Genomic DNA, 22,733 nt, shown 5'->3' on the forward strand with positions numbered 1-22,733 from the left:
TAGAATGTTTTGCTGAAGACAGAAAACTAATTTCAAAATACAGTATTAATAGGAATTCAGCAACAAGTATAGCTGTTTTCCATCTTACTCAATTTTCTAAAGGCTCTGGGATGAAAGCAACTCAGTGGCCTGTCTGTTTCCTTTTCCCCAACCTCCTACCCATGTCACTAATGTAATAAAAACTTACCACCTCTCTCTATAAACCTTGCCTTGCATTCAATTTTAAAAATCAATGATCTGGAAGAAACTGTAAAAATCACTTGCAATAAATTTGCAAAGGACATGCAGACTGCTGTAGTAGTAAAGAATGAGGACAGGTCACTTATACAGAGCAATCTGGATCACTTCATGAGCAGTATTTTAGTGCTGGTAAAATACAGTGTGTATATCTAAGAAAATATAAGGTAGGATAATAAGACTCCGAAGAAGCCTTGAGCCATAAAAGTCAGCATCCAAGGTAATGCTTCCACAAAAAAAAGCATAATGCAATTTTTGAAGAAAGAGGAGAGGGAGATATTCATCAGAGTAAGAGGATCACGTTGTGTCTCTATACAGTCCTGATGGATCACTATTGACATCTCATTCAGATGTCAGCCTTAAAAATATTTCTATACGTGAGAAGTACAGAGAAGAACGTGAAGATTAATTAGTCTTGGATAACATTCACTGCAACAAGAAAGTTAAGGAATTCAGTACGTCTCATCAGAGAAAAGGTTAAAAGGGACATAATCATGATTTACAGCTACACACAAGCAATTAGAAAAGCTGATACTACAGAGATCAATATAAGCAATCAAATGCATAAAAAGACCAAAATAACTTAAGGTGGAGCTAGAAATGCAAATAGAAAATCAAGTGAAAAATGTACCTGGGGTAATTAACTATTGCAACAGGAGGCATAACTGAATTCTCATCACTTGAAGACTTCAAATTAATATTAAATGCCTTGCTAAAATATGTATGTTCAGTTCAAAACAAAGCCACCGAATTTAATAGAGAAACTGCTCATTGAAATTCAATGGCCTGTTGAATTTTAAAATAAATCCTCATTATGGTGCCTTCTTGCCTTATATATTTATGAGATTTATTTTTAAATATAACCACTAAATGGAAGGGGGTTACCAAGAAAAAGGTATTTTTTTCTTTCAGAGCACAGCAGCGTTTAAGACTAGATTTAAAGCTAAATAAGCTGCATTTTGGAAAATATGCTTCCCCCCCCTTTATTTTTCCTATTTCTTGTTCAGAGTTGTGCAGTCCACTTAGTCGACTGCCTGATTTACATAATCATGTAGTTATTCTTCAGTTTTTCTGTTCCTATTTATAAACCATTCACAAACCATCCACTTAAGTAACAGCATGATTTATTGTAAGAATGATTATGGTTGTTTCGGAGGGAAAATGGAATGTGATTAAACGAAGAATGAACAAGGACATTCTAGAAACAAAGGGCTTTAATCCCGTGGAAGGATCTGTAAATGAAACCTGCCTCTCAAGCCCTATCCCATATAGCCAATGAACTACTGAGGGAATTCAGCAGATACCTTTACAGCTGTGCAGCCAAGAGCTTAGCAGAAGACAAAAAAATAGATAAACCAAACCAACCCACACTACCTTCTGGAGAAACGGTAAAGCTCCCAAAGCCATCCACACTTAGGAAAAAAAAAATAAATAAAGAACTGTATGTATACAGCTGCTGATATGATCCTCTCAAGACAGGTCTGAGTACCAAGGCTCTAGAGAGAGAACTGCAGGCAGACCTTTGCTGGTGGATGAATTCCAGCATCTTAGATAAACGCATCAGCCAAGAAAAGGGTTGGGTATTTAAGCTGTGGATCCAGAAGAACACAGATTTTCTGTATGCAATAGATGTTTTGCAGGTGCCACAGGAACCCTGACAACCCATGCTTCTTGCAGAAACTGTGAACAGTCTGAGGGAAGAATATCAAAGTTCAGTATTTTCACCTGAAGTATTTATTCCCTGCAATTGCAGAAAGAACAAGTGGTGAAAATCCCTGTTTGTTTACCAGTAACATTGCCATGTTTACAAACCAGCTCCCTACCAGGAGCAGCTGAGGGGCTCCACAAAGGAGAAGCTGTGCTACAGAGCCACACTGATCAGGAAAAACAACCATGAGATGAAATCCTGAGTGCTCATACACAGCACTGCTTCTGAACAGTGTTAGTCCAAAATAAGCAGCAGTGATGGATCATATCCTTGCTCATAGACAGATAACCCTGGCCCATTCGGACAGCACATGAACCAGCAAGAACTTGGGAAATCCCACAATACTTGATAGAACTGCCTCAGAAATTCGTACGGAGTGTTCAGAACGGCGCAGTAACTTTTCATGGTAGATTACCATATAAGCAGTGGTTCCCAAACAATGAGGGAGAGATAAGGATATTTTAGGTTAAGCCAAGCGTGAAGCCCAAGAAAATTGGTTTTGCAAGATCTGTGCTGAAGGTGTGTGAACTCCCAATTGAAGTAGTCTCAGGAGCTGTGGATGGGCTAAGCTGTGGGACTGATAGAAGGCGTCAGTAACACCTGGGCTGTGGGGACACTGAAGTTACCCTGAACACTGCTGGTTTTTCAAGAGGAAAGTACCAAACCACTGTTTTCCTAAATAGCTCCGTTATTCCAGATAGAGAGAACTTCCCCTGTTCTAGTGCTATTATTTAGATGTGAGTGCTAATGAGCACAGCTGAGACTGCAGCTACCAGTAATGCCCTGGCAAACAGAAAAACACTGTAGCCTCAATTCAGAAAAGTTATATGCTAAAATCTATTTTTACCAAGAGTATTAGTAGAAGGCTGAGAAACTTTAAATTCCAGGGACTCTGTAAGTTAATTATGTCATCTATGGCTGCAACCAAGACCTAGGGTCTAGCAGTTCTGTGATGCCTTTCTGTCTAGGGGTTGGTACTGGTTTGGTTTCAGACCTGCTCTTGTTAACCAGAGAAATGGGATTCCCCTGACCAGCTAAACTGCTTTTTCTACAAGGACCGATTTTGCGAGGAGCAGCAACAGGTGTCTGCAGCTGCTGCATTTTTGTAGCCAACACTGACTCAAGGGAAGAACCACTGGTAGATGTGTGGTCAGGCTTCCCCCATTTTTCTTTGCCCAGTTGTTCTGTGTTCACCTGTGCTTTTGCACTGTATGGTGACTTATGGGAGGGTGGAGGTGGAGCTCTTCTTTTCTTTCCTCTGCTGTCATTAGGACTTGTATCTCCTTTTGGGTCCAGAGGCATGTTCTTCTGAACAGTCATCTCATGAGATCCATCGAAGAGTGAAGCCCATAGGGCAGATGCAGACTCTTTTTGCTGGTCAAGAAGGAACTCACCATCACTCTCTTCAATTTTCCTTTGTATGATATCAGCTAAGCCCTCAAGTTTCACTGGAGAATCAATGCCTGTAATTTTAAGGGACAGCAATTAACTCAGATTAAAGCACTACCAATGATTTTACTGCTACCTATTTTGTTATTAGTACTTAGAACACAAAACTGTATTAATTATGTCTTATGAAGTCTGGACTATTTTTAGGAGTATTAATGGATGAAAAGGAAAAGACGACACATGCTTTCACAGAGAGAACTGAGGTGACAGGAGGGAACTGTTTCTGTGACAACTGGCATTTAGGCAACAGGGTGGGCACTGATATTTCTTTCCAAGTAAAAGTAGAAAAAATAATGTACTGGGAAACCTGTACATATCAGACATTAAACACATTTTGTTGTATAGTACTTTGAAAATTTCGTTTCACAGGAGGCTCATGAAAAAGTTTATGACTAAATATTCTTGTGCTGCTAGCCTGCTGAAAATGGGACATCTTTACATATATCATTTTTCTCTATGTGGTTTAAGACTGCCTTGCTCCATTTCTTATTCCTCTTTCTGAGTTTTCTATGTATACTGAAGTAATACCAGCCTCAAACAGCAGTAGTACCATCTCTGTTGGAGGCCACACATTAATGATTTTCAACACATTTTTAACACAGTGTTTTACTTATAGAATCACTTGGCTACAACCTCCTTTCATGTAGTGCTAGAGAGCAATAAGGTCTCTCTTGAGCCTCCTTTTCTCCAGGCTAAACACCCTCAGCTCCCTCAGCTGCTCCTCATCAGACTTGCGCTCCAGACCCTTCCCCAGCCCTGTTGCCCTTCTCTGTACATGCTCCAGCCCTGTTAGTCTTTCTTGTAGTGAGGGGCCCAAAACTGAACACAAGATTTGAGGCATGGCCTCACCAGTGCCAAGTACGGGGGACTACAAATACTATAAATAAGCAGGAAAGAAAATGGAGTATTAAGAGTGAAGCAGAGTTTGTGTTCTGCTCCTCACTGATGTACTGGTCTATCAGTGGGATTATGCTACCATGGTACCTTTGTAAAACTTCCATGTGGTTCATTTACTGCATTTCTGCCCTGCATTCATAGCTTAGATAAGACTCTTTTGACTGTTCAGTGCTCTGATGCACAGTAACTCAATGACACACACAGAATTTTGAGCATCTTCACAGTTCCCATCCCAAGTAGGAAGCAGTCAGGCATTTACAGTTGTACAGGGTTTCTCAGTCAATACTGCATTGGATCCATTAAAACAAAGTGACCTACTTTTTCTAGTCTGTAAATATTATTTCTGTAATGAAACTATTAAAATAATCCTGCTGCATACCATTTTGCTCTGTGAAAATACAAGTCTTGAATACACTCTAGCTAGGTTTTTCTAGCATATTTTTCAGTATCAAAGACCAAATAATTATGATAAGTTATGCTAGGTAAGCCTTTAAATAGCTTTAATATCAGCAGATTAATTTCATGCAATTGGTTTGCAGGTTGGACTATTTTACCTTTACATTTCCTGAGCTTTGTGCTACTCTTACCATGAATGTTTATTTCTAGTGACAGCTTTTTTGAGTGTGTTCAGGGCTCTCTAGTTACAGTTCAGATTGCAGAATTTTTAGCTCAAGGTATAAAAATGTATTCATTATTTGTGCTATTACAAATTCAGATTTAATATGAACTCCTTGGTATGCAATTATGTGCTCTTTCATTGTCTGAATTGTCCTTGAAAAACTCGATATTTCAACATCAACACCAGAAGCCATTTGAACACAAAGAATGTTGTTTCTGTTACCCTGCAACATGAAAAGGCAAATCCCACTTACTCATATCATGGTAGACGGAGGTCGCTTCCTTTGTCAAGAACAAAGGTGGTTTCCGTGGTGACATAATCTCAATTTTCATAAGTTCCTCACAACAATGTTTCCACTGGCCTGAGAGAGAAAAGAGAACAATGACTGGAACTTAAACACTTCAGCCTGGAAAAAAAATGGAAGTTATTAGATTGTGTTAGGAAACTATCTCCAAAGCAATACTAAACAGTGAGCACTTATTTCTGTTTAGCAGGAACGCTCAGGATGCATTTGTATTTTCACCTCTGTACTCATTCTCTTAGCACAAAGATCATGAGTTACTGTAACTTAAGCATCCCAGCACTATTGTTATGCTATGAAGGGAATGGTCATAATTTGCCTGTGAAACTCCAAACAAAGTATAAATCCATCAGAAAAAAAAAAAACACCACCAAAAAAATTTTAAGGTTCAGGAAGTTTCATGAAGTTATGAGGGACAATATCAAATATCCTGCAAGCTGGATGTTATACAGCTGTGTAACAACGTTATGGCAAAGGAACATTCTGTCTTTAATAGAGGATAACTTGCCTTTTATCCATTAGCAGACAAGGAAACCTCTTTTTCTATTAATAGATTTTGACCTTAAGGAAAACAAGACACAGTAAAATTACTTTGTTCATACCAATCATTCCAAGTTTTCTGAGCACATTAATTTTAAGAGAATTTTAGAACCAGGGAAGAAAAAAGGCATTTAAATGCCAAGTGACCCATTTTTTCTGAATCTAAGGAAAATGTCTCAAAAAATCCATGGGTATTCTATCTATAATGAATAAGAAGTAGTTCTTTTACCCCACTCTACAGATAATTTAAAGAGGATGCCCTAGATTTTGCTTGGTGTGTTTCTCTAATTGATAGTTCCCTTTCTCATTGTAAATCAGAGCTAGAAATAACTAGAACTACAACTACAATACTGAGTTTCCACAATCTCAATTCACTTATTTTATTGGTGTTGCCTCAGACTAAAGACTGGTATTTCATTAATTGACCTGGTTCTGTTTTCTGGCCTGATAAAAATAACTATCAGGAATCTACTCTACCTTGTCAATGGCAGCACAACAGCTGACAGTCTCTACTTTCAATAACTCTATGGGTCAAACTACTAAAGCAGAGGAAAAAGACACAGGCAAATGAATCTGTGTAGTTTTTACAATGAATATTTGGTGTTAAACAAGCAACACACTATACTATTTTAATAACGTTTCACTGTTTCACACCAATAAATTAGTTTCTTCTCTCATGTAAGATCAGTGTTGTTCCAGAGGTTTGCCAAAGCATCAGGGTAACAATTTAAAATCTGTTACAAAGCCTCAGGTACAGCTTTTGCCAGGTTCAAGTAAGCAGCCTGTATTTGCATGACTGGACTGGAGTGTGGCTCGGTGAGCATATTCCTGTGTGACAAGGGGTACTGAAACCTTTGAATTACCAACAGAATCATCTCATCTCATCTCATGGCTGGGCTTCGCGAACGAAGATTTGGGAAGGCTCTATCCACATTTGCTACAGGCACGCTGGTGGCTTATGAGGCCAATACATGACAGACATGTCCGATTGCAAAAGGTACAGCAGAAAGACTCCTTAGATGGTGTATTCTGCAATACACGGTTCTTTCTGCGTTGCCTTTTCTCCTTGAGAGTGATCCTGCGTGTGTTCTCAAAGGAGACAGCAGTGTTATAGATGGTGTGTCTCCAGGCCTCCCGATTGGAGGCCAGAGTAGACCAGTTATGGTGATCAATATGGCCAAGGCTGAGATGTTGTTTCAGGGAGAACCAACAGAATCAAGTAATCCCTATTATAACAAATTGCAATTTAATTCATCCATAACACTGCTGAGCAAGGAAATCCCAAGGACACACGCCTACTTGAAAGAGTTGGCTGAATCCACAACCTAGATGATTCCAGCATCCTCACCACTTCCCACTAAGGCTTCCATACTAAGGTTTCATGCTTGCAGAATCTCACAAAACCAACACACCACTGGTAGGATGCCCAGGCAGAAGTGGACTCCTCCCACCACAGTGAAGGAAGGAGATGGTGAGAATTGAGCAGTCCTTAAAAAAGAATTATCTAGAAAACTTCCAAAAGAGACCAAATCCTTTTGAGATTGATGAGCCCATTCTGCCTCTGGTTTCCTGCAAAAAAACCAGACTGAACACACGGACTTTGGTTTAGTCAAATATTTGCCTTCCAACGGCTTAGACCACCACCCACTATTATCCCAGAGAACATTTTTCTTCTCATCATTGCAAACAAAGGCTTATGAGGCAATTCCAATTCCAACTGCTCAAAGATCCCTTTGATGTTACATAATGCCCCACTTGGAGGGCACACTGCCAGCACTGCCTGCTTACTTACTCAGATCATAAAAGTGCTGCCAGAAAGCCTCCATCCACTTGTGAAGTTCATCCCTATTGTCAGTAGCAAAGCGTTGCATCACAGCCTCTCCAGACACGGGGTTGATAACAGAGAAGTTATTAGTTCTCCTCCTGGAGTCCTTATCCACGACTCGAATTCTGGTTTCCTAGGAAAGACAAACTGTGGTAATGAGTTATTGCTTCAGCTCCACGCTAGCATCACCTTATGGCCAATGACAGTGTAAGGAAGGTATCATTTGGCTTTGTATCTAATCCAGATTAATTTCCAATTAAAAAAAAAAATGAACTAATGATAAAAATGTTTTCTCATAAAACTATTCAAATGGCACAAAATATGTGAATAGTAATGGAATGGAGTGCAATTATTGCAGTTTAGTTCTGAATTACAGGATGTACGTTCTGTGTTTCCCCTCCCTCTGCCTTCACCTGCTCATCTCACACTGCTCCCTTTTCTCCACAGCAGTTTAGCAAATAATCTAAAATAACAGCAAGCAGCTCCTTTTCTCCATATGATTCAGATGGACAACTATGTTGTTACAGCTACTACTCAGGTCTCCTACTGCATTTCTGTGGGATACTGTTTACCCAATTCTAAACTTTTATTCATTTTATGTTCACCTTAGTGAATCAGAACATTCAGGGCTGAAAAAAACAGTGACAGAAATTTAAAAAGAAACTTACCTAGTCCATTTCAAAATGGACATTTGAGTTTTACCTTAATTAGGGAGAGCTATATAGAAAGAATTAAATACATATAAAGAAGTATATGACAAGTCTATAAATTTCTTTAGCTAGAGTTAGAAAGGCTCTCAGATTACACAACACTGTTATAGCCAAGGTTTTCCATTCTGTTCAAGGATGTAGTTCAATTGATTTTTACCATCCAGATTAGATCCAGTGGTATTTTCAGAGTATCTAGTTGCTTTGTTATGGTATTACTACGATTAAAAAAAAAAGGCACTTATCCCCAACTGAGTGATTTATCTTTTTGTGTGTAAAATGCTGAAAGACTTAAGAAAAAGTCTGATACAAAATGCAACTAAAAAAATTCCAGAACGCAACTGGTCAACATTGCTGCTCATCACAAACATGATGAGCAAATTAAAGTAACTAACACCACTTTACTTACAAAAGTAAAGTAGAAAAACTGGGAATATCTTTGCACGTACAGTTCAACCTGACTGAACAAGCAATGGTCCATTACAACACAGCTCTTCAGAGGAGTTTGACCAAAAGGTGGCTTCGGGGCATTCCTCAAAATACAGTGGGGACAGAACAATCAGTTCCGTTTTACACAGCTCAACCAGATGTCAAACATCTGCTAAAGATGTTAAACATATACCTACAGAAATTAAGTTTACGCATGGGATCCCACGGGGATAAGCCTAGTTCCGATACTCAGAAAAACAAAAATTATTCTACAGAACATTCCCCAGATTTTAAATGCATTACTGAAGTAACCATTTGAAATACCAACAGCTGCTTGTAGCATATCTGATGGATATGCTCATTTAAATTCTTCTGTCTAAAAATAGGAGATGAAGTAATTCATCCATAAGTGATCTATATCCCATTAACTCAGGTAACCATAGATACCAGCAAAAAAATGAAATCAAATTGATTAACATTTGACAGGTAAGAACTTCAAGCATACCATACATACAAGTTTATTTAATGATGTTTGCTGCAGGTTTTATCCCACAACTGTGGGATTATTCAGAGGAGATAAATCCTCAAGCAACAATCTATATCTGATGCTTGGATATTTCAGCAGTGATACAAGATGCCATTACAGTAATGGGCTGATGAATTTACCAAGCTTGGGTGAATTACACTACATGCCCAGTTCCACCTAACAACAAAAAAAACCAAAACAACAACAAAAAGCCATTAAACAAACAAACAAAAACACCCACCCCACCCCTAAACAACAACAAAAAGTGCTTTAAGTTACCGTGTTCTAATAATGATCAATCTCTCCCAGTCTTATAAGACAACTGAACCAACTCTGCTATAGCAAGTGTAGAGATCAGAAGAATCAGTGCATCAGAACAGGAAAAACAGCTGAATCTTGAACTCAAGCGACTGTTCTGGGAAAGCTGAAGCCAATTTTATGTTCTATATGCAAATGATTATTCCTGTGAAGATGGGGAAAGACTTAAAGGGAAAATAATATGATTTTTGTAAAATAAGAACCTTCCTTTATACTTTTCCCCCCAAATAAAAAAATCTCTTTGCCTGATAATACCTCTCTGAAAAGCTCATATTTTAAGCTAAAAAGAAAACAAAAACAAGAGAGAGGTTGCTGAGGTGCAACACTTTCCTGCTAAGCCAGTCCTGACACAGTAAGAAGCACTGGTTATAAAGACCATTTGAAGACATCAAAACAAAATTACAGTTCTTGAGAAAAATATTGAATAACCTAAGACCCAGTTCCATGTATCTATTTTAAGATTAAAACAAATCAAATAATATCTAACAAAATCCCTTCATGTTTTTAGTATCAAAAAAACCCCCCAAAACCAACCAAGAAATAACAGTACAGCAATGGAAACCCAATATAACCTGTGCACACATTGGTTCCTGTTGTAATGTTAATAATTTCCATTTGTTTGGGGCAAGTAGGGAACTACTGTTAAATTTAAAATTGTGTTCTTCAAAACACATTAATGCACAAGACCAAAATCACTCTATCAGGTAATATTTTCTCCCTTCATTATTTTGTAAACTTGTATTAATGTAACATCCTCATGGCCACTGGACGGCAAGTACAACATTTAAGTATAACATGGAAAAGCAACCTTAGGATATCTGTGCCATTTTAGCCATCTGTGGAGCACCACAGCGGCTGAAAACACAGAGAAGGAGATGGCAGGCAATACATGACCTGGCAATGTTCTGTGGAGCACCAGGGAGCCATAAAGCAGCTTCCAAACTCCTCGATCTGAGCACACATGTGGGATGTGGGTATTCTCTCTGCTTCCCCTGCCCACATCCACTATCTCTTTCAAGCAACTGCAAGGCTAAACTGAGCAATGGGACACAAGATACCAGACATTTGGAGGTACCTAACTAGTCTGTGCTTTTCCAAAATATTTTCACGTGTATGAAGCAGTGGGACAAAGTCCTCACTATCAAGAATATCGATATTTTCAGGGCTGATCTCGTTCCCCCGTGTTGGAGTTCCCCACGCATACAGAGAACATTGCTCACGTTGCTGGGTCCCTAAAAGCTTATATGGCCAAGAACTCATATACATATTCCCCTGCTCCAGCCCAAGGATGAACTCCCTTGGTTCCCTAGAAACACTGCATGGTTCCCTCCAAGTTATGCTGCTGCAACCATCGCCACATTTTCCAGCGAATTTCTTTACCTGACCTAGTCCAGAACAGATGTTCCAACAGGAACTGTCACTCAAGGCAAGGTCAGCTTGATTCTGTCCTTTCCCTCCTGCTGCACAGTTTATCAACTGGTCGATGAACCCCTCAGTCACCAGCATGGACATGGAGACAGTTCTAGGCCTGCATGGCACCAGGACTAAGACTGCACCAGCAAAATATGCCAGGAAGGAAATCATGGGACTACAGCAATTTGAATCAACACCCCAGAATACTTCAAGCTTCAGGCATCCATGGCACAAAAAGAAAATTACAATTTATGAACAGAACACAATAGATTATGTATTCCAAACACTGAGAAATCATGTGAACTGTTGGCACAGGTACCAATTTGCTAAGATATCAGGCATAGGCAAGGTCCTTTAGTTTTCATTAGAAACTAAAGAAAACTTGAAAAAAAAATCAGGAACTGGCCCATAAGGAATATTTCTTCAAACTGGATTCCAGTAAATTTTCTTTGCTACAGAAAATATAATTTCTCTTTTCCTATTTAGTTGTGCAATATAATATGTTATAATCACATTTAGCTGGAACAATAATAGTAGCACTTGCATAATAGGAACTGCAGAACCATTCTTGCTCAACAGCAGTAGCAGTGAAGTCATCTGAAGCTGAAGTAATGACTTTGCTGGTCTTAATAGCTTCTTCAAGTCTCCATTCAAAGGGAATGGGAAATAAGACTATCAGTGTGAATATTTTCCAGAGAGTTTCTCATAAATCCAGATTTCATTACTTTTCAGAAAGTATCATTCAATTACATGTAAAGGATCAGCTTCACATTACAAGTGAAAATGCCACATATGCAACCAGAAGAAATTTTAGTTAGAACGTCTGGAATTGGTGTTCAATCTCAACTTTCATTTCGAAATTGCTGTTTCTATAACAACATGAAGCAGACAAGCCCTTATGATTAGTCTGCTTTCATTTAATCCATAAGAGAAATTTCATAACAAAGGAATCAAAAAATATCTGCAGGCATTACGTTATTTTCAAGAGAAACTGTTTAAGTAGTAAAGTATCCAAATATGTTTTCAACTGTGATTTCTTTTTTTCTAGTTTTAATTTAAATTGAAGAAAAATTCACAGACAGTGAATAGCAGCCTGACACTTGTAAAATGGTATAAGATATATGATTTATGTACCTTCTGCATGCTAGCTTTAAGGATACTCTGCAAACGAAAGGACAGTCTCTCAGGAAAGGCTTATTAAGATGGATTTTAGGTTCTAAGTGTATTGGTAACTTGGAGGAGCGAAATATCTTAGCAGATATGGTTATTTTGTAAGGAAAAACAAAACTAGGATATAGACTCAAACAGAGACCTCCAAGGAAAAATATGAAGCAGTCTGATAGATAATTTTAAAAAATATTACTGTCACAATTTGGAACATGGATTTAGTCATCCTATAATTTACAGAAGTTTGCCATTTCTTAAGTGATATTGTGAAGAGCTGGAAAACAGAATTATGGCAGAGGCTGACTAGTGCAATTAGAAGTGACTGAAGAGCTAAGCAAGTAACCTACTTAAATATATATCACAATCTAAATATTTATTTTATCTAAATGTATGAATAGTTGGAAGAAAAAATGGCTCTGTTAAAAAATATAGCACTAGAAAAAAAGGTATTTTCATTTAAGGAATAAATTTAAATCTTAGCTTGTTAAAAAATAAGTCCTAACACAAACAAGTCACATTATTATACGCTGTTTAAACATTTGGGTTATATACCAGTCTCACTCTGGGTGAGATTGCAGCTGGCTTTTCCAGAAACATTAAAGCCACCAAAAGTTGATATTGCTGTTGTAAGAAGCAGTCCTTTATTACTCCGTGTCCCTACATATTCCCAATCACTGCTGAGCCCCTTCCCTGTACCACACCAGCACTTGTGTAGCCATGTAATGAACTGGGTAAGAGAACTTATTAAAGGGAACCACAGTCAAAGCCACCTCTCCTCGTGCCCCCCCCGATGAACTAACTTTAACCCACATCAGTTCCCTTGTCCAATTCATCAGTCAGCTGCCCCAGTGCCTGCCCTGGTACGGAGCAGCACAGCAGCTGAACAAGCGACTGGACGGCAGGAATGCTTCCCTCAGAATTAGTGTTGGCACCAGGTGCTCGCAGCAGCACTGCAGCGGAATCCAGATCGAAACAGCTTCCAAACGTGTCTGTTTAGTTATGTAAGATGAACCCAGCTATGTTGATTGCAAACAACATTAAATACCTCTGCCCATCCTTATGGGAAATTAACCCTTGATGACTACACCAGAACCAGTTTTTGAGAGCATCTATTCCCTCTAATGCTCACCATTCTAGAAGGTCCCTCCAATAACACTCCTAAAGTGAACATTTAAATATTATTTCAGATTAAATACTTTCTGCTTCTTTAGCCAAATACTAAATAACACTTAACTTCATGTTTTAACACTTTAACTTTTAAGTTTTAAACTCAGTCTTTCCAATCAGGGTATATAAAAACAGCAGTAATGTCATCCTGAAGAACAGAACTTCCAAAGTTATTGTGCCCTGAACAAAACCAGTATTAAGAAAAGTAGCTTATTTTAAGGCACTAAAATATTTTGAACAATTTTCCAGTTCTCCTTCTAATTAAGACTGTGGCCAAATAACAAACCACAACAAAAAAACTTTTGTTAAAAACTCCAACTTGCTGAGGACAAAAGTCCCTAGCATTGCTAGGGGACTGCAAGCAGGGCTGTCTTACGGAACTGTCATATAAGAAGTTATTGCTTGTCCTAAATAAAAACATCCTCCTTTTTGCCTCTATGCTAACCAGTCTAATGCAATGGAAGGAGCTTACATCCACAGCTAAGAAATGTAACGTCCCTGATAAAAAATTCAGTGACTGAAAATTTCACTGAAGCACATTCCACCCACGTGCTACCTATAAAGCATTCTGCATACGAGCTGCTTAGAGCCCAAATGACTCTATGTACGCCTTAAACCAGAAAGAACCTCCACCAAAATAAAAAAAAGAAGACCCAAACAAAAAAAAAACAAAACAAAAGACCAAAACAAAAAACAAATGAGCAAAAAAAACCCCAAAAAACCCCAAACCAAAAACTCCATACAACCAAATTTACCTTGTTGATGGAAACTGTCAATGTTGGCTCCAGCTTGGCCTCAATTTCTTCTGGTGAGTAATAACACAAGAGTTTGCCACCTCTTAGTACACAATACAGCCTCTGCCAGCTCGTTAGACTTCCTACTGTTTGCTGAAGGGAAGAAGTCGCCAGAAATTGCCAAACAAACATAAAACAAGACCATATTACAAGGTATACACATATCAGACCTGATGATCAAAAGTTAGCCAGACCAAATTCATTCCTAAAACAAAGACTCTCTGTTGCAGAACACTTCAGTCACTGATTTCTGAAATGTTAGCAGTACTTTATATGTCTCCTGGTGTTTTACAGTTTTTGGAGATTTATTGCCATGTGACACTAACAGTACAGAGTCTGCTGGTTCACACAGAATGAAATCTATATCTAGTGTCTCTTGTAAGAAAGAAACTACCTTTATTAGCTACAATAATTGCACAATAAGAGAAATAAAAAGAGTACTTCACTTTGGAAATACACAGTACATTCAACAAATGTTAAGCAAAGACATGTGTCTAGAATTTCCACTTTCTCAAATGAATTTTCTGAACAGCTTTCATAAATGCATTACAGTTTCACAACCAGCTTAAAGCCTGTAATTCAGCACTCCTGATAATGACCCAGACCCTCTGGCCCTCCACTATCACCTTCTCGTATGCCTAGTTGTGCAACGAACCAAAATAGAGAAGTGAGTTCACATGAATCATTTCTGAAGGGATGAGTTTAAATACGGCTCAGTTCCCCAGCCCAACTCACCATGCTGTGATATGAACTCTTGTGCCAGCAGAGAGGTGTGCACAAGGATGAGAGCTGCAGGATTATTAGAACTGCTGCCATCAAGTACCAGCCTAAACCAATTCTGAAACAACAATTATACTTGATCTTTGACTAGCAGCCTAAATCATTTTATTGATAAGCACACCAAAGAAACATTTACTTCTCTATGCTTAGCCGCTGAAGGTACTGTTTGTGAACGCAGCTGTGAGAGTTTTCTTGCTCTAGGTAGAATGGGTGAAAAACAACAGTTCTCAATAAACCACTCTAGGTAAAAGCAAATGTTTTAGCAATTGACTCTTAGTGACAGCTATTAACAGAAGAGGATGTAAACACAAGCAAGGTCTTCTTACCTGCTGATTTAGAAATCCTGCCATCACATCCCTGGCCATGCAGGAGGGCTGAGCAACTAAACGGCAACACATGTTTCCATACAAGGGGAGCCAAAAAGAGGATTCCTCTGGGGGAAAAAAACACAGGAAAAAGATAGGCAAACACTAAATCTGAATACTCGCCCTAAATACATTGTTTAGCTTGCTACCTCCATTTTTACATTAAGATTATGAATCTAAATAAGCATTTTCTCATATTTTAAGGAAAAGATTTCATCCTGTAGTATTTGACTCAAACTGATGTTTAGCCCTCAGTAAGATTTTTTAATAAAAAAAAAAATTCCAAACTAACTTCAAGTAAAAATGGAAATATCATTCTTCAAGAACAAGTCGTTGTTACATAAAATATAGCTTTAAATCTCATTTCACAGCTAGAAACATTTTGAAAGATAAATACCCTGGCCCTCTCATCTAGGAGGATCCCAGAGCGTGTCCCATTGTGGCCCACAGCTACATTTACACTTGAGCACTTTGCTTCAGATTGTTACAGCTCAGAATTTGTATCTAGTTCTGTCTTTAGCACTAGAAGAGCATTTAGGATTCCAAGAAGTTTCTAATGAATTGGAATATCCCTCCTCGTTGCTAGTCATAGGCTCTCTCTCTGTAATTAGAAGTAGGTAATGCAATGTTCCATTGACGTAACTCTATCTCTGTTCATGGTTTAGAACTGCTTGTAATGAACCAAAATATCCACGTATGTCCTTTCTCACCAGACTAAATTAAGTAAATTAATGACAGAAAAAGGAACGTGAAGAAGAGAGAGTTTAAAGTACTAATGAAGAAATGCTTACAAATATCAAAGATACTCAAAATTATTCATCCAACCTTTCAAGAAACAAATGCCCCATAAATCTTCAAATCTGTACATATTCAGAATTACTGAAATGTAAAGTAGGAAATTCCCTCTGAAGTCAAGTTTATCCAAGTAAAAGAAAGTTCCCCGAAGCAACAGTGAAAGTCCCATGCCTTAAACTAACAGTTAGAGGGTGGATTATGGGAGGGGCTATCCTTGCAGAAAACAACAGACAAAGTACCAAAAACTGTAACTTAAAACACCACTATCAGTTGCACCATAATCACAGTCCCTGTAGTGGCAGTATCTCCCAATTTGAGCTGCCCTAGAGCTTAAGTACAGCTTATGCCCTGTGTTAAATCTGGGTCTCAACCAACCTCGTTGAACTGAAGATATTTTTCTTCTTTCCTTCTGACTGCAGAGGAAAAAAAGCTGTTCTTCAATCTGATACCCTTCCTTGGTTGTGAGGAAGGTGAAATAATTTGTATATAGCTACAACTCACGTAAGACTGAGATGCAAATGACAGAAGAAACTCCCAAAAGAATTAAATTTTCATCTGGACTTGAAATTTTACTCAACTTGTAGTTTATTCAGCTGTGTACAGATGCCTGTTTTAGAGCCGTTAAGTATTTTATTAAAGTTGTTCTATATTAAGTATCAAGAAAAATAATCTCTTTAAGCTCCTTAGTTTACAAGAGCTTAATGCAAAATGTTACTGGTTTTTTATTTCCTTAAATTGGTACCATATGTACTTACCATTTCCTGTAATGGTAAGGTTGTGGGTCCTGAAATTGTCCTCGGCACTCTCCAGCCCCAAAGTGGTATATGCCAGCAAACTGTACTTTGCTTCACTAAATGTGAACAAAAAGGCACGTTTAAGACATTTCTGCTTCATGTTGTTCAGGCAGTAATTAAAGGGAGTCTAGACAGGCCTGAGATATCATATTTGGGTACAAGGGAACTCCAAGGTGCAAGGCAGCACCTCTCAGTGACCACAGATTGCTACCCCCCAACCTCTTTCCATACAACTCCCATGTCTCTGGTTTTCCTTGTGAACAAACTCTGTTCCATAATCCATTCATCTCCTTGCTATATCCTTATCTCCTGCCTCCATGCTGTGTGTACCTCCAGTTCCCTTCCACCCCATAACTTCCAGGCCCATGCCAAGAGGCCCCATCAAGTGGTTCCTTCCATTGTCTCCTCTCTGAGACTTGTTGGCCAGGAGAATTCCCTTGAGGCCACTGCCTCCGAGCTGGGCTCGTGCTTCCTGGGGAGCCAGCAGCTGCCAAACCCAGGGATAAAGGCTGTGCCATCCAAACCCTCTGCACCCTGAAGATGTTCAAAGCATCTCCCTCCTCTAGGCAGACATCAATTAATTTTTAATAGTTTTTCAGCTCTTATTGCTAGGTCTAAAGCAATTAGATTTGGTAATAGGTTCAAAAATTCCTACAGTTAATAGAACAACCGATGAAATAAACTTTATCTGAAAATACAGGTTAAAAATTAAAAGGCATTAACTGCTTCTCCATGTTGCTCTGCTCTTTTACTTTGCCTGTGCAGACTACACTTTATAAAAGAGTTGTTGACAAATGTATTTTTAATAGTATCTAATAGATGGATTCTTCCCATGCAGAAATCTGTGCAGAAATCCTACAGTCAGTTTTGTAGCATAAAGGATTTTTTCCCTTATTGTGTTTATAGGTTTCAGAATGTTTTATCTTTGTTTTATGTTTTGCCTGGCGGGAGGGGGAGGAGGAATCACTCTTACAGTCCAGCACAGGGCATGTGGAATGGAATTCTTGGAATAAACTGGTATAAATTTGGTATGTTTCACCTTTTCCCTAAAATACTCATCAGACCAAGTAACAGATTTACAGCCCAACAATGCAGTAAGAATTTCACCTGGTTAATGGCAGCTTGAAGAGAGTTCATAGGAAAACAAACCCCTCAAAAAACACTAACTACTCTCCCTTACAGGATCTAGCACAAGATCCTTACGATATCTTTAGTAGTGCATAAGAAAGTCTAGTGGTGTAAAAGATCAGAAGACACTACTGAACCAAATCACTAAAAAATAGTTTTCTATCATAATATTTTTCAAATCTTGTTTTTCCTAACAGCACAGTGGGAACATACAGCTTTAAAATCTTTGTCTCTGCCAATGAACAAGGCAGATGTCTGCCTACTCCTAACCCTAATGGAAGAGGAGGAGGAAAAGGAGCAAGTTTGTTAGCAGGGAGGTCTGATACACATCTGTCTCAAGGGAATAAGAGAAAATTAAATATGTTATAACATTCTGGGTGAAAAAACACTGCTGTGAAGCATTTCAAGAGGGCAATCTGAACAAAAACTCATCAGCATTTGTATATATTCTCTGCTTGACTGTTCCCTAACAAAAGATTCTCCAGTGATTATGTTTGGGCATGCAGTTGAGCAATGCATTACCATTCTATCTAAACCGTACCAAAAAGTTCAGTTTCTTCTCACAGATAAAACTGCTGTGCTAATTTTAAAGTTGCTTTTTTTTCTAAAGCATGACTAATTACAACAACAACCTTGCCAAAATAAATAGCTACTTCACTTTTAAAATATGCTTCACAGTAACATTTCCATTCTAAAATACAAGTCATTCCTTTCAGGCAGCTGCAATATAATCTAGAAAAGTTTTATCTACAAGTATTTTTCAAATTTAACTGGCTAATCAGGATTGTTGACTATGTTTTTCCTCGGTGTTTCACAGAATTAGCTAACTGCCTTAAATGGCAGTTTCTTTGTATAACAAAGAGTAATCCGCCTGCTGCATCTCATTCAGTATTTTGCATATCTATAGTATTTTTCCATGCAATAATTTCATTTGGAAAAAAAAAGAAGTCAGCTCATCTCCACAACATGCCTGTGGCAAAGGCTCGTTGTTTACTGATCAAGAGACACAGGCACTGAATTTGCCACACAGACACTGGTGTGGGAAGGTGTAACTATACCACCCTTTCTATAAATGCATGTTAATCAATGTATTTCCAATTTCAGAATCTGTTCCTGAATATTAAACCCAATGTTAGAAATCCCAGTCTTAGTTCACTCACTCAAATAGATCAAGTGGAAGATCAGGGAGTCAAAGAAAAAAAAAATCCAACATGTTCATTTTTCAATCAGATCTTAAATAATAGAAAGTAAAACCAAATACAACCTTCAGGTATTAACAAGAACCCAACGATAAAAGTGAGGCCACTAGATTAGACTATGTACTTCCTGCAAAATATCACCAGGGATTTGCCAATTCAAACATAGAACATGGAAGCAGAGCTGTGCCTTCAGCCCAGTGGGGGACAATACATCAAACCCAACAGCAAGTGCCTGTGATGCCAGTTCTGCAAGTGAATAAACATGCACTTCTGGGAAACTCTCCAATAATTTATCCAGAGAGCAACGTGGTTACTCTGAAATTCAATAGTATAACTGCACTGAAGATTTTTCTTCTATGATAAATGTGAAAAGAAAAAAACCAATGTTTAAAATACAACAGAAAAATTAAGCAGGCAAAAGACTGTCTACAAATTAAAAGAGAGATAATTGAGATAATATAACTCAAGATAACCAACCTAAGCAACCATGCAAAGCACTTTTTCACTAAGCTTTTGCAAGAAGTTACAAGTCTGACTGTTTCCTCACTAACCAGAGAGATTTCTAAGCCAAGGAGTTTGACAAAGAGGGATCACAGAGTTTTTGGAAAATGGAGAATTTCACTCATGTGTGCTCTGAAATGAAAAAGGTTTGTACAAATGAAATCTACAGAGAAAAGGTGTTCACATAATACAGAAAGTTCACCTTTTTGTTGTGGTTTAATTTCCCCTGTTGGACTGGTAAAACTCTCTGGGAATACTTGAAAGATCTCTTGTAATCTTGCAATCTCTTCCCCTTTATAAGGGCTACATACCAAGGTCTTACTAATATAAATCCTAAGGGGAGCCTATAAAAAAATTGACAACTTATTTTCTGCCTATAATAACCCATTTCTTTCCAAGGAACTTTTTTAATCACCCAGCAAAGCCATCATTAAACACTTCACTGTTCATTTAACTCTGTTAAGAAAGTAACAGTCACTGCGAGACGATTATCCACAGCAGAAACAACAAACTTCCAAGGTAGAAGAAAGGAAAATTCAACTGAGAAACCAAAAGCAAAACCCAAGGGAGGAGGCAGCTGTTTAAATTGTCTGATGGTGCCTCTTCCTTAAAAGACAGGCAATCTATATTCAAGCAAATAAGCCAGTGGTTATATCTGATTCAAACTGTGTCTAATGATAGCGTGTCATGGCCCAGCTGAAGCTGGTGGAAAGCACAGCCACCTGACATGATGCAGATTGAAAAATACCTTGTCATTAGGTGGAACCCACTGGAAAGTTAGTGATAAAATTCCCTTTGCTCTGGTGGATAAGATCTCTTGGATGTCTATTTTTGAGTCAAACAGTAATATCAGTATACAGTAGTATCAGTTTGACAAAGACAGAATATGCTTGAATATTTCCTTTCAAAAATCACAGGAAATAGATGTATGAAGCTAGACTAAGACTACACTCAACACCTGGCAAGCATTAAACATTGATTCTTTACTTCTCAGCTGCCAAAAAAAGTAATTCCTTGAAAAAATTGCTTTCTAAAAAAGAAAAAAAAAACAAACACCAAAAAAACACCAGTATTATTAGCATTTGCAAATTAGGTATTTGGCCTTCTTAAATCTCAATGAAATTAAAGTAGCTGGAAAATATTAGAAGGCAGTTAATTTCATTAGAAAATGTATGCAAGACTAAAGATCATTTTTAAAAGGAAACAGGTAAATTATTGGGAACAGCACTTATATCTATGAACACTGAAAACCAGTAAGTCATTCTAAAACATTCTGTGCTAAAGGTAATTAAGAAATCTCCTGTTAAGCAGCTTGTAACTGTAAAGTGCCTTCAGCAGTCCAGAGTTTTACTGACAAGCCGGAAGGGGAATTAGAGGAGAGGGTACAAGAGTGGTTTCTCCTGCCTACATACACACCTTTTATTTCACACAACTTGTAACTTTTAGACACGTCTACCTGTCAACTGTCAAGTATGAGCAAAACCAGCCAGGTGCAAAAATAGAATGAGGGAAAGAGTAAATAGGAAAGGTGGATGGACAGAGGGACACAGACAGACTGACTGTACAAGCTTGACTTCTTCTAGAGATCAAACCAAAAATATTATAGAGTTTGCAAAGAACAGTGGATTTACCAGCTGCAGAGCAGAAAGATAAAGCCTACTCCCGTGTTTCAAGACCAGAACCAGGTCCCAAGGCTCAGTGACATGGTTGGAATTCACACCTACTTTCTCATTTCCTATTTAAAATGTAAATTTTTTTCACTTGGGCAAATACACAGAGAATCAGTTTCTTGGCAGTTTTCCAAAAATTTACAATATATTTGGCTTATTTCTATTTTAAAAGGTATAAAACCAGAATATCAATATATAGGGCTTACAGGATGACTGGGTCAGCAGGCAAAAGGGATTCAGTGCTGTCTTCTTCCAGGGCAGCTTTGAGTTTCTTCCCTGTAACTTTGCTGAGGGACGTTTTAAGCTTCTTTGCTAGTTTCTTAGGAGTGTTTGTTATACATAAAGACTCCTCTGTGCAGCAACTATACACTTCAACCTTCACCTGGAAATCTGGTCTTGCTTCATCGCTGAAGGCGGGGGAGGAGAAAATTTCAGAACATTTGTTAATAAACTGTGCATGCAGCCAAGGAATGCTGCTGCTACTTTATGTATTAAATAACATATTTACAATCAAGGGGAGGAATGCCATGAGATTCAGGCACAGACATACATTAATATGGAATTAAGGACTAGAGTACACAGCAGTAACTTAGCGTTGAAGTCATGAGATGAATGTTATAATTGAACCATAAACAATTACAAACAGGAAATTCAACGTTTAGGTTAAAAACTGAAAAAACCAGCCCATGTTATGGAAATACACAGGCAAGACATTCAAACACACTTAAATCTGCCCTCTACTGTTACACAAAAATCACATGATTGAAAACCTATCCGTATCTATGGTCCTAAATCATATTGAACTGTTTTAAAGATATCTTAGTTGCACCCCACACCCTTCACATTACTGAAAAAGATCCTATCTTGCTTAGATCTAATGAAATCTGTCGTTCATAACGCAACTACCCACTGCTGCATCCTCCTGTCCACAGCCTTTCGCTGTTTTCAGTTCTACTGATTCTTTTGTTCTCAACCTTAGTCATCAAACCAGAAGCCCAGCCTCATCTTTCAGGTACAAATCATGTCATGACACAGATGCCCATAACAAAAGCATGCCAAAAGCTTTTATAACAAGTCTTTCTTTATCCTGGGGGATACAAGGCGAGTCAGAGTGCCTTTTCTACTTTTGTTGCAGTATTTCACAGAAACTCATAATGGTAAGTCTCATATCTTTGAAGAAGCTGATTTAAATCTTTGTCCCCACTCTTAACTGGAACAGATGTTTAAGAGAGTTTAAAATCTGATTTAAACTCAGGATCTTGATTTAAAGTTTGTGGTAGTTCTGGCTTTCATGTTCAGTCTTCCTCAGGAGATTGAATCTAAATTGTTGATATAAAAAATAAAGGGGGGGAGGGGAGTTAAGCACATGCTCAGATAGGTGTGACAGAACATGAGGTGTTACAG

At 38.2% G+C, this 22,733-nt stretch overlaps 1 protein-coding gene across 6 annotated transcripts in view; it reads right to left on the reverse strand.

The window, feature by feature from the left end:
- Window positions 1-420: 420 nt before the first annotated feature.
- The window catches only part of RTKN2 (rhotekin 2), a 45,254-nt gene continuing 22,941 nt past the window's right edge, over window positions 421-22,733 (reverse strand). For all 6 annotated transcript variants that reach the window (XM_051801040.1, XM_051801039.1, XM_051801038.1 and 3 more), the window contains 7 exons: window positions 21,536-21,736; window positions 16,793-16,887; window positions 15,204-15,310; window positions 14,059-14,190; window positions 7,544-7,709; window positions 5,164-5,271; window positions 421-3,408 (listed from right to left, as the gene is read on the reverse strand). In XM_051801040.1, the coding sequence (XP_051657000.1) occupies window positions 2,858-3,408; window positions 5,164-5,271; window positions 7,544-7,709; window positions 14,059-14,190; window positions 15,204-15,310; window positions 16,793-16,887; window positions 21,536-21,736 (1,360 nt within the window). In that variant the 3' untranslated portion in view covers window positions 421-2,857. The remainder of the gene's footprint in view (window positions 3,409-5,163; window positions 5,272-7,543; window positions 7,710-14,058; window positions 14,191-15,203; window positions 15,311-16,792; window positions 16,888-21,535; window positions 21,737-22,733) is intronic.

This window comes from Manacus candei, unplaced genomic scaffold (genome assembly GCF_025592945.1).
Source record: "Manacus candei isolate 608988 ecotype Guabito, Panama unplaced genomic scaffold, ASM2559294v1 h1tg000050l, whole genome shotgun sequence".
Taxonomy (NCBI): domain Eukaryota; kingdom Metazoa; phylum Chordata; class Aves; order Passeriformes; family Pipridae; genus Manacus; species Manacus candei.